We start from the raw sequence: 17,273 nt of genomic DNA, 5'->3' as shown, positions 1-17,273 counted from the left end.
TACTGTTGGAACCCCTTTGCTCACATCTAACACACATTCTCCTCGTCCTGGGTTTATTCCATTGCTACTTGTACCATCTGCCAAGGATAATGGAGGACAGCTTTGTGCAAAAGTCTCTCATTTAATTCCCCAGCATGCTTTACCTTGTAACAGAAATCCCAAATTTGTTCCTACTTTCTTTGTAGATGATGTTTTCTTGAGCTCAGATCCTTCTTGCTGGTTTGAGTTTTCTCCAGATGGTCTGTGTCTTTCTCAGAGCACAGAAGGCGTGTCACACAAATGGGGCCAAAGAAGGGTTTCACAGGCAGCCAAAATCCTGCCTTTTGCTTAGGCTGAACAATTGCCATTGTGGCCATAATGTGTTTAATGCTCTCATGTAGGACTTGTGCCTCGTGGGATTTGACACCACCATCAGTGACATTCATGGCTGGGCCTTTAAGTTGCACAGACCTTTGCTCCATGATTTAGTCTGTTCTGGAGGAAGGTCCAACCACAGAAACCATGAAATGTCTCCTGCCCAGCATGAGCAGGTGCTCACAGGTGCTCCAGGTTTCTGGAGTCCCACTCTCAGCCTCTCGGATGCTCTTAGGCAGCTTTTCTGTCTCATCCCCATCCTAAGACAGCAAGTCTCCACCTGGGCCTGCCCTGCTGCTTGCATGTTCTGCACTGGTGAGCAGCAAGCTGAGCACTGGCAGGTCAGGTCTGATGCCTGGACAAGTTTTCTGTCCTCTGGGAGATGGCAGACAGACAGACAGACAGAAGCACCCCATTGGCTGCAGTCTGTCAGGCCGTGCTGAAGGGCTGGGGGCAGTACTCACTGCAGCATGGGATGTCTGCTTTGTCAGGGATTGCACAGGTGCAGGATATTCACAGACTGGTAATAGTCTGGGATTTTCTGTGTCAGTGTTGAGTGAATACAGCATTTTCTCTCATTTCTTCCAAATATCACCTCTTCCATTTGTTTTGGTTTTTTTTTTTGGTTTTTTTTTTTTTTTGCCTCCAGCTTTCTTTGCCAGCTTCTTGTGTTTTTTATGCTGTTGGATGGTCATATTCCCATTCTCTTTGCTAATTCTAAATCGCTCATCAGTTTTAATCATTGTTTCAAGGTTCACCTAGTTGAGGTTTACTCTTCTTTGTCTCTTTGCCTGATGTGCAGTTTCCTTCCATCCATTTCCAGTGGCTTCTAGACAGGTGTTTGTTACATGGTATTTCTTCTCACCTTTTTGTCCATTTTCTCATTCATTTCCTTGTCAGTTGTGACTGTTTTCTTCTTGCTTCCTTCAGATGTCTGTGTGATTTCTGTTGTTTCCCATAGTCAGTAGTCTCATTTCTCCAGCACCTTCCATTTCTCTCACACAACAAACTCTGCGTTGTGCCCTGAATTCCTTCCTTGCTTCCATCCAGAAACTGATGGAATGTATAAGCAATTTCACTGCTAAAATCTGGACTCTGAGCACCCCAGAGCTGTAGCTGCAGAGATGATCCCTGTGAGTGTCTGTGACCTTGGCCAGAAGGATGTTCATTCCCAGGGAATGGATGGTGCATGTGGAGTCTGCTTTCACTCTGGGACTGAGAGATTGGAGTGTGCTTAGTGAGGAGAGAATCCTTGTGCTCGTGGCTTCAATGTGCTAAAGCTGTTCTGAGGCACGTGTGCTCTGCTTGGTGAGGATAGAAGCATTTAGAGAAATGAGTTGGGACTAGTTTTCATAGGGTTACAGAAAGTCTATCTAACTTCAGAAATGAATACAGTGAAACTCAAAACATGGCACAGAACAACAGAAGGGTTGATCAAAGATCTGAAGTAGATTCCAGTTAAACAATTCAGGACCCTTCAGTCTCTGAAAGATGTTGGAGAAGGAAGATAAGAAGCTTCAGAGTCATAGATGGAGTAGGGAAGGTGGCTGTATCCTGACTGTTTATTTTAATGCAAGAAGCTGAGGGTCATCAAGTGAAACTTTTAAGGGTTAGATGCAAAATAAAAGGAGGGGATTCTTTGTACAGCAGAAAGTTGTCTAGAGTGATACCCTTGCCAAAGGATGTGGTTTGCTGAGACTTTAGGTGTGGTCAAGAGTAGACTGGGCAAGTTCAGGAAAGGGAAAATGAGAACGAGTGTAGAGGAATCACAGTTGACACAGGGAGGCCCTGAACTGAATGTGCTGGGGGCAGGGAGGGTATGGTGTCTGCCTCCTCTTCAATATCCCTGCACCTCTGCTTATCTGGCTTAGATGAAGCCTTCTTGAAAAACTGCTGTTTAAAGCCACCTTGCTAAATGGTAAATCTCAGTAATTTTCAGATAGTAAGAACCTACTCAGTATTTGTGTGAAGTTCCCTCCCAGAGAGGTTGGCACCTCTGTGTGAGTTGGGTGTGGCTGGAAGTGCTCAAGGCCAGCCTTGGAGCAGCCCTATTGCAGTGGAAGGTGTCCCTGCCCTGTAGGAGGGTTGGAACTGGATGATGTTTAAGGTCCCTCCAGCTCAAACCATTCTGTGTATTATGTTTTAATTACCAAGAGAGAGAATTTGGTTTACACAGACAATACTTTCTGGGCAGAGATGCATCCTGAAGGTTGAAGCTACAGGACTTCTTATTCTTTGACTTTTATCCCTCAGAGGTGAAGATAACTCTCAGAATTGCATGAATTGCTACTTTTCAGGTACAATCAGTTGCATTCTATCAGGGATTGTTATTTGAGAGGACAAGTCAGTTCACATGGACCTTAAGGAATTATCTAGAGGGCCTTGGATTGGACCTCTAAATTCCCTTTTTTCAGCACTGGCATTCTGGTAACTCCTCCTGCATCTAGGTTGTGTTAAACCCTAACTGAACTTTAAATACTTGTTTAAATTAAAGCTGACACAATTCATGGTGAATAAGAACGTATTTTCTACATTTCAAAATGTCAGCAAGATGTGTTGTTTTGGTTGTGTTTGGAGGGGAATGTTTTCTTTCTTTCAAATGAGAAGAGTATCATTAAGTTGATTATATGGCTGTAGAACTCCAACTGTGCTGGTTTGAAGAAATTGGAAAGCAGTTATTGTCTAATGCAGTTTAATTGCTTTGTATAAACTTTTAAAATTCTTCACTTGAAGTTCATATGAGCTCTCTCCCGCCTCCTTTTTTTTTTCAAAGAATTATGCTGCATAAGTTAAATACTTACTTCAACCCCAAATCACTATAATAGTATAATAGTGTCAAACAACTTCACAATTTCAAGTTGTTCTGTGATTCAGGTACCTATTGGAAGGAGATTGTGCATCAAATGCTTAAATACGGCTTTTAGCAGAGATTTTTTGCTTCTTTCTCTTTGTGGTGTCTCCATTTGCCCTTTCCATCCTTGTCTGTCCTCAGTATCTTCATTCACAAGGGTGATTTATTGGGTTGCTAATGCTGTATCAATGTAAAGCTGTTATGCCTCACCTAATGAGGTTTCTTCAGTAGTTTCCTTTCAAGCTTTGTTATTATTGAGGTCCAGATATTTACAGAATATTTAGATACTGCTGAAAACTTCATCTGAATCTGAGTTTTAAATAAACTTTACCTCTGTGAATATCTCACATATATTTGAACTCACACTGATGCAGACCCCCAGTATCATTTTAAGTCAGAAATGGGTTTTTTTTTCTTGACTTAAAGTGCAGCTTGGAGGTATTGATTTAAATTTACTTAAATGATACAGTGGTGGATCTTCACTAAGGAGAACACTTTACTCTTTAAATAACACAGCATAAAATGAGAGCAAAGGTATTTAGTGTATTAGCACAACTTGGCAGAGCTAAATAAATAGTAGGTCCCCTGTAGCGTTTCATTTAGCCTTTTAGCATATGTTAAAACTACTAACAGGGTTAGGTGGAAGAAGAATTCTCAAGGCCAGTTCTCATCAGTCTCCTTTGGTAATTAGTACAAATGATGCTCTGAAGTTCTGTTTTGCTCCCAAGTACTCCATTTCACTGTGATGAGCTTAGTTTTAATAGTGAAAAATAGATGTTAAAAACACTATAAATTCCTGTAACAAGTAGTGTGTGAAAAAGACATCCTGAAGGCATTTCCAGGCCTTTAAAAACAAATTCGTAGCAAAAGTCACATGATAATCCTCTTCATTTTCTTTTTCAACCCAAACCATGAATGAAAGAAATCTTGATGTTTTCCAAGTTGGATTTCTTTTTGACTTTAGTGCAATTGTTATCATGGTAATTGGCAGTAGTGATCATCTGCAACTTAGTGTTTAATGTTGAGGAAGTGGCTATAGTGGATCTTAGTGGAATTGCCATGCCTTGCATTTTCTCAAATAAAATCCATTGTTTTTTCCTGTTTAAACCTGGTTTTAATGTGATTAATTGGAATAGGTAAATGCACAGCAAAACTCCTTTGGTAATACCATTCCCACAGTAGGCTGGGAGGGATTTCAGAAAAGTTACAAGGTGAGCATCCCTGGAGCTGAATCCAAGAGTTTGAATTTCTCCTGCTGTTGACAGCCTCCCCTTTATCTCTGTGTGATGCTTGGATTCCCCTGTGCAGGCTCTGCTGAAGGAAGGGCACCTTTAACTCCTCTCTGCAGAGCAGGCAGCTGCAGGATTTCCTTTAGCCTGCCACCCTCTCCATTGAGTACTGAAAGGATTGGGTAACTTCAAGCATCTCACTGACAGACATGCTCAGCATAGGCTCTTTGCTGTCTTGCTTGGAAGGAAGTTGCTCTGTGAGAATGGGGAAGGAGGATTTACTCCCCCAGCTGTGGGGCTACGGGGGCATGGCAGTGCCCCAGATCACTGCAGCTTCTGGTGCTTTCTACCCATGTATGAAAAACAGGCAGGAGAGTGAGAGTGAGATACTGTTGAGGGTCACACAACCTCCCCTGGACACATCTGAAGATTTGCAGAAGCTGCACAGTGCTCACATGGGCACAAGTGCACATCTGTGAGATATGGGCCACAGCATAAACAAAACATGTTTGCATGAGCCAGTCTGCACATCTGCTTGTTATCAAGGAGCCTTGGCTGGCACAGGATTACCCAGTGCCATTTCCCAGCTCAGAAGGATCCAGGAGGGAGCTCTGCTTACTCCTACAGGTATTGGTAATCCTGATGCTAAGGCTTAATTCTGCTAAAAAATAATTTTGGAGGACTCTCAGTTTTACCTCAGTTCTCTGACTGAATATTTGCAAGCAAACCAGATGTTTCTCCTCCTCTGGTTGTGATTTAATATTGTGCAATTAGTTGCCCAATAGTGCATGTGTTGAAATGAAGTCGTTTCAATGGGAAAGTCTGAGTTTGAGGATGAGTCCTGATGCCTGTCATCAGTCAAGTAAAGGAAATAGTGACTGGTCTCCCTTCCTTCAGGATTAAGTGGCTGCAGGGCATTTTGTTATGCTTTGTCAGGATGTGGACAGGGGAGGATTATAGCACTTCAGATTCTTGTCAGAAGGTTGAATAAATTCTGTGTAAGGAAGAGACACTGATGGGATGAAATAAGGACCTGTAGAAGAGAGTGGCTGTGAAAGAGTGATGGGATCAACATGTTTCTTGTTAGAAAGGGCATCCTTCAATCCAAGGAGGCAAGTCTGGATCTCCTCCCATGGCTCAATGGAACAGACATTAGCTTCAGACATTACTAGCTTTTCTGCCTCTTACTGCATCCCCAAAACCCAGCATGTCTGGTTCATTCTGAACACAGTTTTTCCTCAGTGTTGTGTATTGAAATTACTGTGCATTCAAATCTACAAAATCCTCTGGGATGAGGTGAGGGATAGGAGCACCTCCTGGTAATAAACCACCTCTGGATCTTTAAACTCTTACAAGAAAGTAGCATTTCTCATGGCAAAATATGTAATTTAAGTTGAAGTTACAGATAGCGATGAACTTTCATTTTGAGTTGGAGCACCTCAGATATATCTTAAATGGAATACTGTTGAGCTGCTTTTTTTTTAGTAGTTTATAAAAAGATTTGTGACACATTGTCTCTTGCTTTTTATCCCATTTTGAATTATCCTGTTCTTAAAATATGTTAATTATGATAACAGATCTAGGGTTTGATCTTAAGATTTGCCAGTATCTCTATTTCGTTATCTTCAATATGAGAGCTCTTCTTGCATCACAGATTTAGATCCTCTAATTGCATATTGACATATGGAAAGTAGATTTGTAAGTACTTTCTGCAGTCCTCAGATGATAAGAAAAAATCTCTACCTTCTGCCCATACAGACATAACTTAAAATATTTACTGAGCACTTAAAGCTAAAAGGCTAACGTGATGGACTGGCCACTTTGCACAGCATGACAAGCCAGCAGCTGTGCCATGTCAGGGGGCACAGGAGCATGGCTCTCCTGCAGAGGGTCCCTCCAGCATCCCAGCAGAGGCAGGGAGTTCACTGCCACTGTGGCTGGCTGGCTCTGGGAGCAGTTGAAGCCCCTCTGCTTATAACCCCCCTGGAAAGTGTGAAACCTTTTTTCCCCCCTTTGTATAATCTCTCCCGTCTGTCTCAGCCCCACAATGTCCTGCCAGTGCTCTGGGCACGTTCTGCTGCTCCTGTCTTGAACTTCTGCACTGAGTGCTCACAACCTTCAGTGAAGGCTCCCAGCCCCCTCCCCGTGGCGAGCACTCTGTTCAGCTGCATTCCCAGCTCTGCTGAAGCAGGAGCAGTAGCACGAACCATATGATTCTTGACAGCTTCACAGCTGTCCACACCACGCTGCAGAGTAGCTGTGAAACTCACTGCTCCTGTTGTTTCACTCCACCCTGCCTGCAGAATGCTGGAAGTTGTGATACTGGAGCTGCTTTACAGGCTCCAGAAATACCAGCTTTACTCCTGTATGCCTTTTCAAATAATACCACTTGAAAAGTTACTTTATTTTTTTCTTAATTACTGTTTCGTATTTCTCTTTTATAGATCTTAACATCACTGCATATTTGCTATGACTCCACTTTAAAGGGCTTTGTTTGTTTGTTTGTAATTATCTTGAAGTCTTTAATGAGCAGTGATAGTCTGTCCTAACAGGATGTATGAATAATTATTTATTCCACTGTGGATAATCTTGTGTTTGTAACTGGTGTAATTTATATACCATGGCATTGCCTGTTTAAATCTCTTAAGTCTCCTCCCAAGTCTCTCTAGTCTCAACCAGCATAAATAGCTTTGCTTTCCCAGCTTAGGAACTCTGCCTGTGAGGCCATATCAGGTTTCCCTGGCAGTCCAGTGGTTACAGTCACTGACAGACAAATAATAGTGTATTTGTTGCTCTATCACACTAAAAGCTAGCTATAAAATAGACATATGTACTGTTCAGTGTAACTTTTCACTTTTCACTGCTCTCACACTACCTTTATCCATCTTTTCTTTGAATTTTTTTTGTCTTCAGATATCTTTTTCTAAAGATTTCCAGAACGTGTCAGACATTTGCCATCAGCTCCGGGGGTTGTGCTGGCTCATGCTGGTTGTGTGTTGAGGCACATCAGTGAGGGATGTGCAGCCAAGGCCACGAGATGAGGACAAATGTTTCCTAACAGTACCATAGGAAGGTGTAATTTCAGTACCATGAATGGGACTTAATTTATCTGCCCACCAACCTGCATGTTTCCAGTGGTCCATCTGCCTTAATGAAAGTGCAGTCCTATCTGTCTATATATATAAAAGTTTTTTGCTTCATTCTGGGCTTCATTTTGGGCTCATGAAACACTTCTGCCTTCCTTAGCATCTGACTGTCTGGTATTAGCAGTAGTAGTAGGCCAGTTCAGTTTTCTTTCTTCTGTTTGTTTCTTCCTATTGTTGCTCTATGGTGAGAGCAAAAGGAACCATCCCAGAGTATGATAAACCAAATATCAGAGGCTTTGATGGATTCTTGGGGTTTTCTGTTCTGATCTGGAACTTTCCTTTTCCACTTCCACTTCTTTCTGTTGCTGTTCTTGTCTCTCCAGGCTGAAAAGCACAGGAGGCTTTATTTTCCCCCCAGAATTTAGTAAATATTTTACAGCAGTTTAGCCTTAAGGTTTTCTCTTCCTCCCACTTCACTTCTCTCCTCTCACTCACACAGCACAGACTGTCCCAAATCCAAATGTGCCACCTTGGAGATGCACTGAAATCTATTTAAATGGAATCCAGGCATAACCAAGCCTCTATCCGAGTGCCTGATTCCCTGAGGCATCTTTTTGGGGTCTTTGGGGCATAAATACGAAGCAAACAGAATTGCTCATTTAAGCATAAAAAAAAAAGTGTTAAATGGCCTTCCTTTAATGCAAACTGCATTAGTTGCAGAAGTTCACATTTTAAGTTTGTGGGTATGTTTATTATAGAAATATTTTTCAGTAGCTTCCATATGATGTGACACAAGGAGTGCTGTCAGAGCTGTCATTTCAATCCTGTCGCTGTGTTGTGCATGTTAAAACATAATTGCAAATGGTACAGGGTATTGCAGCGGTCACGGTTCTGTAAATACAAAATTCCTCCAGTAAAACTTTTAGACATCATTTTGTTTTTAAATACTGAAGTAAATGAGGATGGTTGCATTTGTGCATGTGGTGTGCTCTGGCACGTGTGTCTGTAGCCATTGCTGTGGTTTTCTCATTATTCCATTTTTCTCCATGCTAGTAAACCTTTTAGTCTATAGTATTTACACATTGGGTTACACATGAGCTGTGTGTGCTTCCAGAAAGGTGTGTGTGTTGTAATGTTCTACGTGTTCTGTAACATTGTGATGCCTTTTAGCAAGTATGTGTCTAGACACACAGAATTTTGGAAATTTTAATCGTTTGAATATAACATGGACATTTTTTTGTTTGCTTCCTTAATCAGGCAGTTTTGTGAACAGAAAAAAGTTCTTTTAATGTAACTGTTAATTAGCTGGAGAAAGTGTTTCTGAATGCTGAATTCTGATACCTGACAGCACATTGGAGCTTTTATTGTCTTGTTATAAAGGGTTAAATTAGCATGAAATTTGCTCTTTGATGGGGTATCCTCTGCTGGTTTTCCCCCCAGTAAAGAAGTAATGATCTTCCTTTTTACAGCGAACAACTCTGCGCCTTTTGTTACTGTGGAGAACGGAGCTCATTAGGACAAGGAGATTTAAAACAATTTGGTCCCACTCCTGGGTATGTTATCCCATGGAAAAACCAGCCTTTAAATAAGAGTGAAGCCAGCGACAGCACCGATGGAGCCTGTGAGAGAACTCCAAGGCAAAACTCAGTGCTGCGCAAACAGAGAGGCCAGAAGAAGTAAGTCTGTCCTAAAAGAAATATGTAGATTTTTTTTTTAATTTTGCATGAAATTCAGGAATAATCTTTACTGGTTCTGTACTGCAATAGGCAAGTAACTTGTATTTGTGTAAATGCGGGGTTATTAAAATATTAAAAATTGTTTGTATTAAAATATTAAATTGTATTAAAATTAAAAACTGAGAGGCCAGAAGAAGTAAGTCTGTCCTAAAATAAATACATAGATTTTTTATTTTGCATGAAATTTGGGAAGGATCTTTACTGATTCTGTACTACAATAGGCAGCTAACTTGTATTTGTGTAAATACGAGGTTTTAATACTAAAAACATACAACATGCACCCAAGCAGACTCAGCGAGTGTGGAACACTCTGAGCAGCTTTTGTAAGGAAAATTAGTATATACAAAAACCTAACTAAAAATGGAACCCCAGAGCAACCAACACATGAGGGGTAAAGCAGTGGCTGTCTCTTCTGCTTTTTTAAAAAAGGGTTTGTTTCTTCCCCAAGTGAGAATCTTCACTCTGGAAGAACACAGATAAGAGACATAGCTACTGTAAAGCACAAATCTGCTTGTGATGCTGAAGGAAAAGTACACATGAAGGGTGGCAGAGGATGGACTTTTGACACTTGATGTGTTGTGTAGCCTGGAATAAAGGGCAGCCTCTGCCCATTAAAGCCTTTCCTCTTGCCATCCAGCACTGACTCTCACCCTGGTGCCAGTGCTGTCCGGGCACACAGCAGTGGTTCCTGCCCTGCAGGAGTGGGGTTTGCTGGCAGCTCTCCCAGACAGGGGCGTTTGGTCATGGTCCCCCAGCCTCTCAGTGATTGTGAGAGATGGCAGGGGCATACCTGGCCCTGCAGTGGAGGTTGCTCAGTACGTGGTGTGTAATTGCTGCTGAGGGCACTGGGATGGGACTGATCAGAGCCACATCTTTGTGGGTGTGGGGATCCTGTCACTGGGGCCTTGTGTTGACTTGGGTTCATTCAGGGTTGGTGGTGAATGTGGGATCACTCAGCGCTCTCTGCGTGACAGAGGGGCTGCAACCCTGGAGAAACATGAAGGGTGGCAGTGGCAATGTAGGGCTACAGGGCATGGCTACAGGATGGGCCGAGTGGGGTTGAGGGTAGTGGGGGACTGTGGGTGGTGAGGGGCTGTGGGCGGTGAGGGGTTGAGGGCGGTGAGGGGTTGAGGGCGGTGAGGGGCTGTGGGAAGTGAGGGGCTGTGGGCAGTGAGGGGTTGAGGGTGGTGAGGGGCTGTGGGCGGTGAGGGGCCACGGGTAGTGAGGGGCTGTGGGTGATGAGGGGTTGAGGGTGGTGAGGTGCCACAGGTAGTGGGGAGTTGAGGGTGGTGAGGGGTTGAGGGCGGTGAGGAGTTGAGGGCGGTGAGGGGTTGAGGGCAGTGAGGGGCCACGGGTAGTGAGGGGCTGTGGGTGGTGAGGGGTTGAGGGTGGTGAGGGACCACAGGCCATGAGGAGTTGAGGGTGGTGAGGGGTTGAGGGCGGTGAGGGGCCACAAGCCGTGAGGAGTTGAGGGTGGTGAGGGGCTGTGGGTGGTGGGGGTGGAGGGTGATGCTGGTGGTGCAGCATGATGCAGGGGTGAGGAGAGGACAGGATCAAGGGTGGTATGGATGATGTGGGGTTGAGGACGGTGCGGGCCAGAGGACAAGGCAGTGATGGTGATGTACGACGCTGATGTGGAGCTGCGGGCAGAGCAGCAATGAGGGGTCGAGGGTGGGATGGTGATTTGGGACCGCGGGCAGTGTGGGGCAGTGGTGATGTGTGGGACAGGGATGCGGGGTTGAGGGCAGGGCTGTGATCCAGGGCAGTGGTGATGTGGGGCAGGGATGTGGGGTTGAGGGCAGGGCTGTGATCCAGGGCAGTGGTGATGTGGGGCAGGGATGTGGGATTGAGGGTGGGGCTGTGATCCAGGGCAGTGGTGATGTGGGGCAGGGATGCAGGGTTGAGGGTGGGCTGTGATCCAGGGCAGTGGTGATGTGGGGCAGGGATGCAGGGTTGAGGGTGGGCTGTGATCCAGGGCAGTGGTGATGTGGGGCAGGGATACAGGGTTGAGGGTGGGCTGATGATGCAGAGCCACGGGCAGTGTGTGGCACAAACCAGGCATTGGGGGATTGGCTCTGGGCTGGCAAGGGAGGGAACAATGAGGGAGGTGGCTGCCGGCTGTGCCAAACTCCCCAGTCAGACCTGCCTGTGGCTGTGCTGCTGCTGCAGAAGCTGCTCAGAGTGTTCCACACTCGCTGAGTCTGCTTGGGTGCACGGTGTATGTTTTTGCCATCATGTTGGCGGTGGAAAAGTGCACATTGTGTAATGCTGATACAGAAAAGTGGCTTTTCTTAAAGCTAATAAAAGTAACACCCTCGCCTCAAGCTGTATTCTATAGGTATATGAAATATTTTCAGAAAAGTCTATAGAAAGGGCAAGATTGCAGAGTAAATTGAGAAGTTCTGGGAGCAGATTGGTTTGATCTTGTGAGAAGGCTTTTTTATATAGAAAAATGCCTTATCAGTGGAGATTCAGTTTTTCTTAAAGACCCTTTAAGCCTCGGTGTTGTGAGTAGCAGTTTGGTGTTGAAGGAGGCTCTTTTGTCAGGGGCTGAAGCACTGGCCCAGGATGTGGATGATGGAGCATCCACTACAGAGTTGTGATTGTTCCATCCCTGAAAGTGTCCGAGGCCAGATTGGACAGGGCTTAGAGGAACATCTGGGATAGTGGATTGTGTCCCTGCCCATTGTAGGAGGGTTGGAACGAGATCCATTCCAACCCAAACCATTCTGTAATTGCAATGGACATAAATGGTGTTCAGGAACCAGTTTTGTCAAACAGAACATAGTGCTTTGTTAAGGAGGTTTTTTATGTTGATAATGTCAGCATTTATAGGTTTTGGGGTAGATTTTTTTTTTTTAATTATGCAGATCATGAAGATACCATGTAATAATAGCAAACTTAAAATATTTCTTGGGTGATGCAAGAGAGATGTTACTCTCCTCCCCATAAACTAAGGGGTTTTAAAATGTATTTATGAATGTAATGGCTGAAGTAAAGCATGGTTTTCAGGAAAGCAGAGTTATCACAGGTTAAAATTCCACTGGTTACTGTATCTACTGACAAATGCATACAATTGAGTTATTAATAGCAGAGAGTAATCAAGTTCAAAGAGCCTTAGTGGAAAATGCAGCACCACCTTTCCTACCAATTGTTGAGGCATCAGTGATCAGGTCTCTTATCAGTAGGCCTAAATGCACACCCTTAGATGTCCAAGATATTCTTTAGCCTGCAGGAAATAATGCCAGAATTATCGCTTCTATTTTTTTTTTTTAATGCAGTAATCTGAGTTGTGTGAATTGTTTTCTGATGAGATTAGAATTTGGGGAACAAATCAATAAGGTTATAAACTAATACAATATAGTTGTTTTTATATCACTGCATTTTTTAATCTCCCCCCCTCCTTTCCTCCAGCTCAACCCCACCTTTTATTTTTTTTTGCCATCTGATGGCATTGTATAAACATGTTTATTTCCAAACAGATTTTGAGGTCCTGGTCTTTTTTCTACCTTCTCCTCATAGCTGTAGTATTTTTTATAGGCACCTCACCTCTGGATGTTATTACCTCATTTTCAGTTCCAAGGGTTGGGCAAATTTTAATATCAAACAGAATCAAACTTAAAGAAGCATGTGTGTCCTGAAGAACTGGAAGAGAGAGCAGGCTTGTTTACTGAATAGCAGCTTTAAGTGGAAACTGTTACTGGGGAAAGTGTTGGGATAAAATGTAAGGAAGACTTGTTCATGTTGATTTATATTTTATCATATTAGGAAAAAATTGTACTCACAAGCCCTGAGTTTTGGATTTGTGAGTATCTGGCTAATTGAACAAAGAATGTGGTCACTTCTAAGTTTGTTTTTCTGCTCCCTGCTCCAGATCTCGATCGAGTATAGCATCGTGTACCAGTGTAAGCACCCAAACTGCTTCTGACGATCAGGTTGTCAAATTCTGGGATGAACTCAGTTTAGTTGGCTTACCAGATGACATTGATGTTCAAGCCTTATTTGAGCCAACAGGTAAGATCCATTCTTCTCCATCCTTTTTCTCCCTGTCCAGTAGCAGTACAGTAGCCACAGTGACATCAGTGAAGTTTTGCAGCTGTTGGTTTTTGGTGCTGTGGTGTTTGCCAAGTCCTCTGATGGTGCTTTGGTAGCTTTTGCCTGTGTCAGGTTTTGTTTTTGTAGTCTTCCCTCCAGAAAAGAGAATCCTCAGCTTTGTGTGGGGAAGTGTTTGTAATCTGCTGCTGAGCTGGTGTTCAGGTAGTAATACCTTCAGTACCGTGATTCTGTTTTGGGGAGAAAAGGGAAAAGAAATGAGGCACAGATTAATATAATTCTCAAAAATGTTAGTCCTCTGACGTTACCTGATCTCCTGCAGCAAATTTAACTGGAAACAATGGAATAGAGGATTTAGAAGAGCAGTAGAGGCATAATGCACATGCATGTTTCCAGAATCTGCAGGCTTTCTGCCAGAAAAATGCCTGGTTTATCACCTGCTTTTTAAATTTCAATTAAACTTTTCTAGTAATTAAGTTATTAATTACTTCTTCAGACGGCATCTGTATCCAAATGCTGTGATGCCAGTAGTCCATTCACATATTTTACTCCAAAAAATGGAAATACATTTACATTATCATAAAAATGTCACTCTTTCATGAATGTGGAAACTTATTTCAAGGTCCAATTAAAAACAGCAAAAAAAATCCAGTGGTTTTGTTTTGTAAATAGTTTTACTATAGTGGGTGTAGATGGGTGGGTGTAGACTTATCAATCTACATTTTTAAAGTTGTTGTTATTTGTAAATGACTCTTCCCAAACCCATATAGAGATTTTTGGGATTTTTTTTGTAGCTTGAATTATTAAATTGGCTGATACCTAAGTTCAACAGTTAGTGTAAACCATCATTTCTAATTCCTGTATAAAGCAGTAAGAGTATTCCTTTGGAAGTGTACATCATTTGAATTATTTTTCACAGAATTGAATTTAAAAAAATCTTCCTGTAAGAGTTACCTGTTGAATTGTACAAATTATGATTTTTTTTTAAGTAGATGTATCTCTATACTGTTTGTTGTATTGACCATTTTCTCAGTCTTTTATGTTTTATTTAATTTTATTTTTATTTTATTTTTTACTTTGAATTATTTTATTCTGGTCAATACCAAAAAATGTGTTTGTTGTATGGACCATTTTCTCAGTCTTTTATATGAATATCTGTTCATGTTGTATTTTGAGCTTTTAAACATTTTGTGTAGACTTACAAAGTATCATACTATGCATGTTCTACATGAACATACAGGTCTCCAGTCCTTGGGAATAATAAATTAAGAGTACAAACCTAGGGAAATGTTATCTACAGTGAAATATAAGGTGAAATGGAACTGTGTGTGTGTTACACAAGCATTGAATGTAGAATCAAAGTCAGAGAATGCTGTGCACCCCAGTGCTATGATTACATGTTCAGGCACTTGAAAATTATAAACACAAAAAAGGTGTGTTGTATATAAAAGAAAATTGCAGTGTCTGATAGTAACTGCAATGTATTCAGTGTATGATAAGATGGCTTTTCAATGTCACAACAAGAAAAACCAGGGGGAGAAGACCTCTCTGTTATTTGTGTCAAGTGCTGACTGCCAGAAGGGAGTTGATGCTTGGAGGAAGTGCCTGCCAGAGGTGTCCAACCCCGGCCCTTTGTCCCTCTCTGTGCACTCCAGGTCACTGCTGGGCTCATCACCGCTGCGCCGAGTGGTCTGTGGGAGCCTGCCCGACTGAAGAGCAGCTAGCGCTGAACGTGGACAAAGCTGTTGTCTCAGGGAGCACAGAAGTGAGTAAAAAACACTTGCATGCTCAAATCTCTAACAAAACTCTGTTGGTAGGGTTGGTAAAAAAACCAGTGCAATACAATGTGTGGCTAAAAATACCCATGTATGGATCTCTGAGCTCTCGTTTATAATAAGGTTTCCTTGGGCAGATCCTGGCGCTAAAAACTTCCATTGCAATTTATTAAAAAGTTTTATGGAGTTGCACTGAAAATAGCATTAATTAGTTTTGAATTATTTCCTAGAATGTAGGAAGAGCCAGGCTGACCAAAACAAATTAGAGACAAAAGAAAAGTTGAGTTCAATTAGCAAATTCTCTGGTAGGTAGAGGTCATATTTATTGTACCAGTTTATATCCTGAAATTATATGATGCAAATACTGTAAAAAAATTCTCAGTTACTTTCAGGCCAGTTTCAAAAAGCAGGTTAGTATAAAAAAGCCAGTATTTGCCATGAAAACTTGCCTTTATACTCTAAATACCCATAGAAATACACAGATGAATATTTCATCTTTTAAATTGAAGTGGTAATGTCTTTGGAAAAGTAAGTACCTTTGAAAAGGATGAACTTGTTCTGGTGTCATATTCTGGTAACGTTTTGAAATCTTGGAGATGTATTTCACATTGGTTTTGCCACATGTAGCTATATTTTTGGTGATATTTAATAATGCCTAAGAGGGTTTTGTAATAATTGTATTAGTTTTCATATTAAATCAGGCATGCTATCAACAAATATTGTAATTTTTGGTGGTTTTCCCATGGTTATGCTTAGGCCTTTTTTCACTTGAGTCTTCTTTCTTATCATGCATTATAATTAAAAAAAAAATTGGCATAAGATACCAGTAGATGTTCTCCATCATTTGGACTAAAAAGTTGCTTTACATCAGTCTTTCAATACAAGCCATAGAATACAGCTTTTTTTGTACCTTTTTCTATTCAAATTAAGTAAATGCTTTATTTTGAATAATTACCTAACTTCTGTGTTTCTGCTTTCAAAGACTATTGGAAGTGAGTGAACCTGACAGTATTAAGATCTAGTTGAGCTTGAAAATGTTAAAATATTTTTGTGTATGTATAAAAAAACAATAGTAAGAATTGAAAGAATATTCAAAATTGAGTACTTTTTTTTTTTTTAGTCTTGCTGTTGAAAGTTTTCCCCCCTTGTTTTTGGCTTGCAGTCATTTTGTGATCAGCTCATTCCTGTCTGTAGCCATTTCTTTTAACAGAAGTCCTGGCTGAGCTGTTGAAGTTTGGGTTTTGCTGTGTTGAATTTCATCCTGTTTCCGTTATTTCGTTATTTCTTTCTGTCCAGTACCTTGCTCCTTCCCTGTGCTCAGGGTGATGGTGCCTCACCTTTATGTCATCAGCACCTTTGTAGGGTTTGCATAGGTGTTTACAATGGAATTATTTAACGACAGATTTTTTGAAGAATGAACATCTCTGATGTTGCAGTTTCCGTTTCAGCTGTCTTTTCATGTCCTGTACTGGATCCTCCCTACTGATCTTTTCAAATTCAGCAAGTAATGTTTAGATCCCCCTGTTGCACATGTTTCATGGCAGTGCAGAGAGAGGAGAGGAGTTGAATTGAGTGCTATTCTGTGTATTTTCTATTCAGTCTTTGCTGAAGCCATTGAGGAACTTTTTTTTTGTGTAGTTGAGCAGTCAGCCAGCGAAGAATGACGCTGATTTGGTTATTCTCCTTTATCCTTCTTGTGATATCCCCAGGGAGAGTTGAGTAAAGGCACAACTGTGATTCTAGAAGAATAGCTAGATGGAATTGGACTTCTTTATCCCACTATCACACCAGGGATTTATTTGCCTTTTTATTTTGTTTTATTTTTTCAAAAAATAAGGACCAAACTCTTCTGTAGTTCTCTGTTCCTGACTACAGAGGAGTGTAGTGATTGTTCAAGGAGTTTCTCTGGAACTGGCTTGGAGCCCAAGTGTTTGCTTGTGTCCAGGCTGTAATACTTGGTAATAATTCTTCCACTACTTTTTAACTACTTTTTAACTTGTTACTAAGATTAAGAAGGCAGTAAAAAGTATAAGGTACTGGTTGTCCTCTGTGGTAGTGGAAAAGCTCATCTTCGTATGAGTTATTTTAAAAAAGTTTAGAATGAAAGGTAAATTAATTAATTCAAAGTATGTGTTCGTGTTTGCAGCATCTTCTGCTTCTATTTGTTTGGGCTTCTTTCTAATGGGATG

General features: G+C 41.7%; 1 protein-coding gene across 10 annotated transcripts in view; it reads left to right on the top strand.

The window, feature by feature from the left end:
* Positions 1 to 17,273, top strand: part of KMT2C (lysine methyltransferase 2C) — a 189,661-nt gene that overhangs the window by 64,588 nt on the left and 107,800 nt on the right. For all 10 annotated transcript variants that reach the window (XM_071428552.1, XM_071428559.1, XM_071428558.1 and 7 more), the window contains 3 exons: positions 8,990 to 9,196; positions 13,131 to 13,270; positions 14,965 to 15,074. In XM_071428552.1, coding sequence (XP_071284653.1) covers positions 8,990 to 9,196; positions 13,131 to 13,270; positions 14,965 to 15,074 — 457 coding nt within the window. The remainder of the gene's footprint in view (positions 1 to 8,989; positions 9,197 to 13,130; positions 13,271 to 14,964; positions 15,075 to 17,273) is intronic.

The sequence above is a fragment of the Agelaius tricolor genome, unplaced genomic scaffold (assembly GCF_023055355.1).
Source record: "Agelaius tricolor isolate 1412-34295 unplaced genomic scaffold, bAgeTri1.0.p SCAF_6, whole genome shotgun sequence".
Lineage (NCBI taxonomy): Eukaryota > Metazoa > Chordata > Aves > Passeriformes > Icteridae > Agelaius > Agelaius tricolor.
The sequence above is the reverse complement of the archived record's forward strand: the minus strand, read 5'-3'. Positions and strand labels throughout refer to the sequence as shown.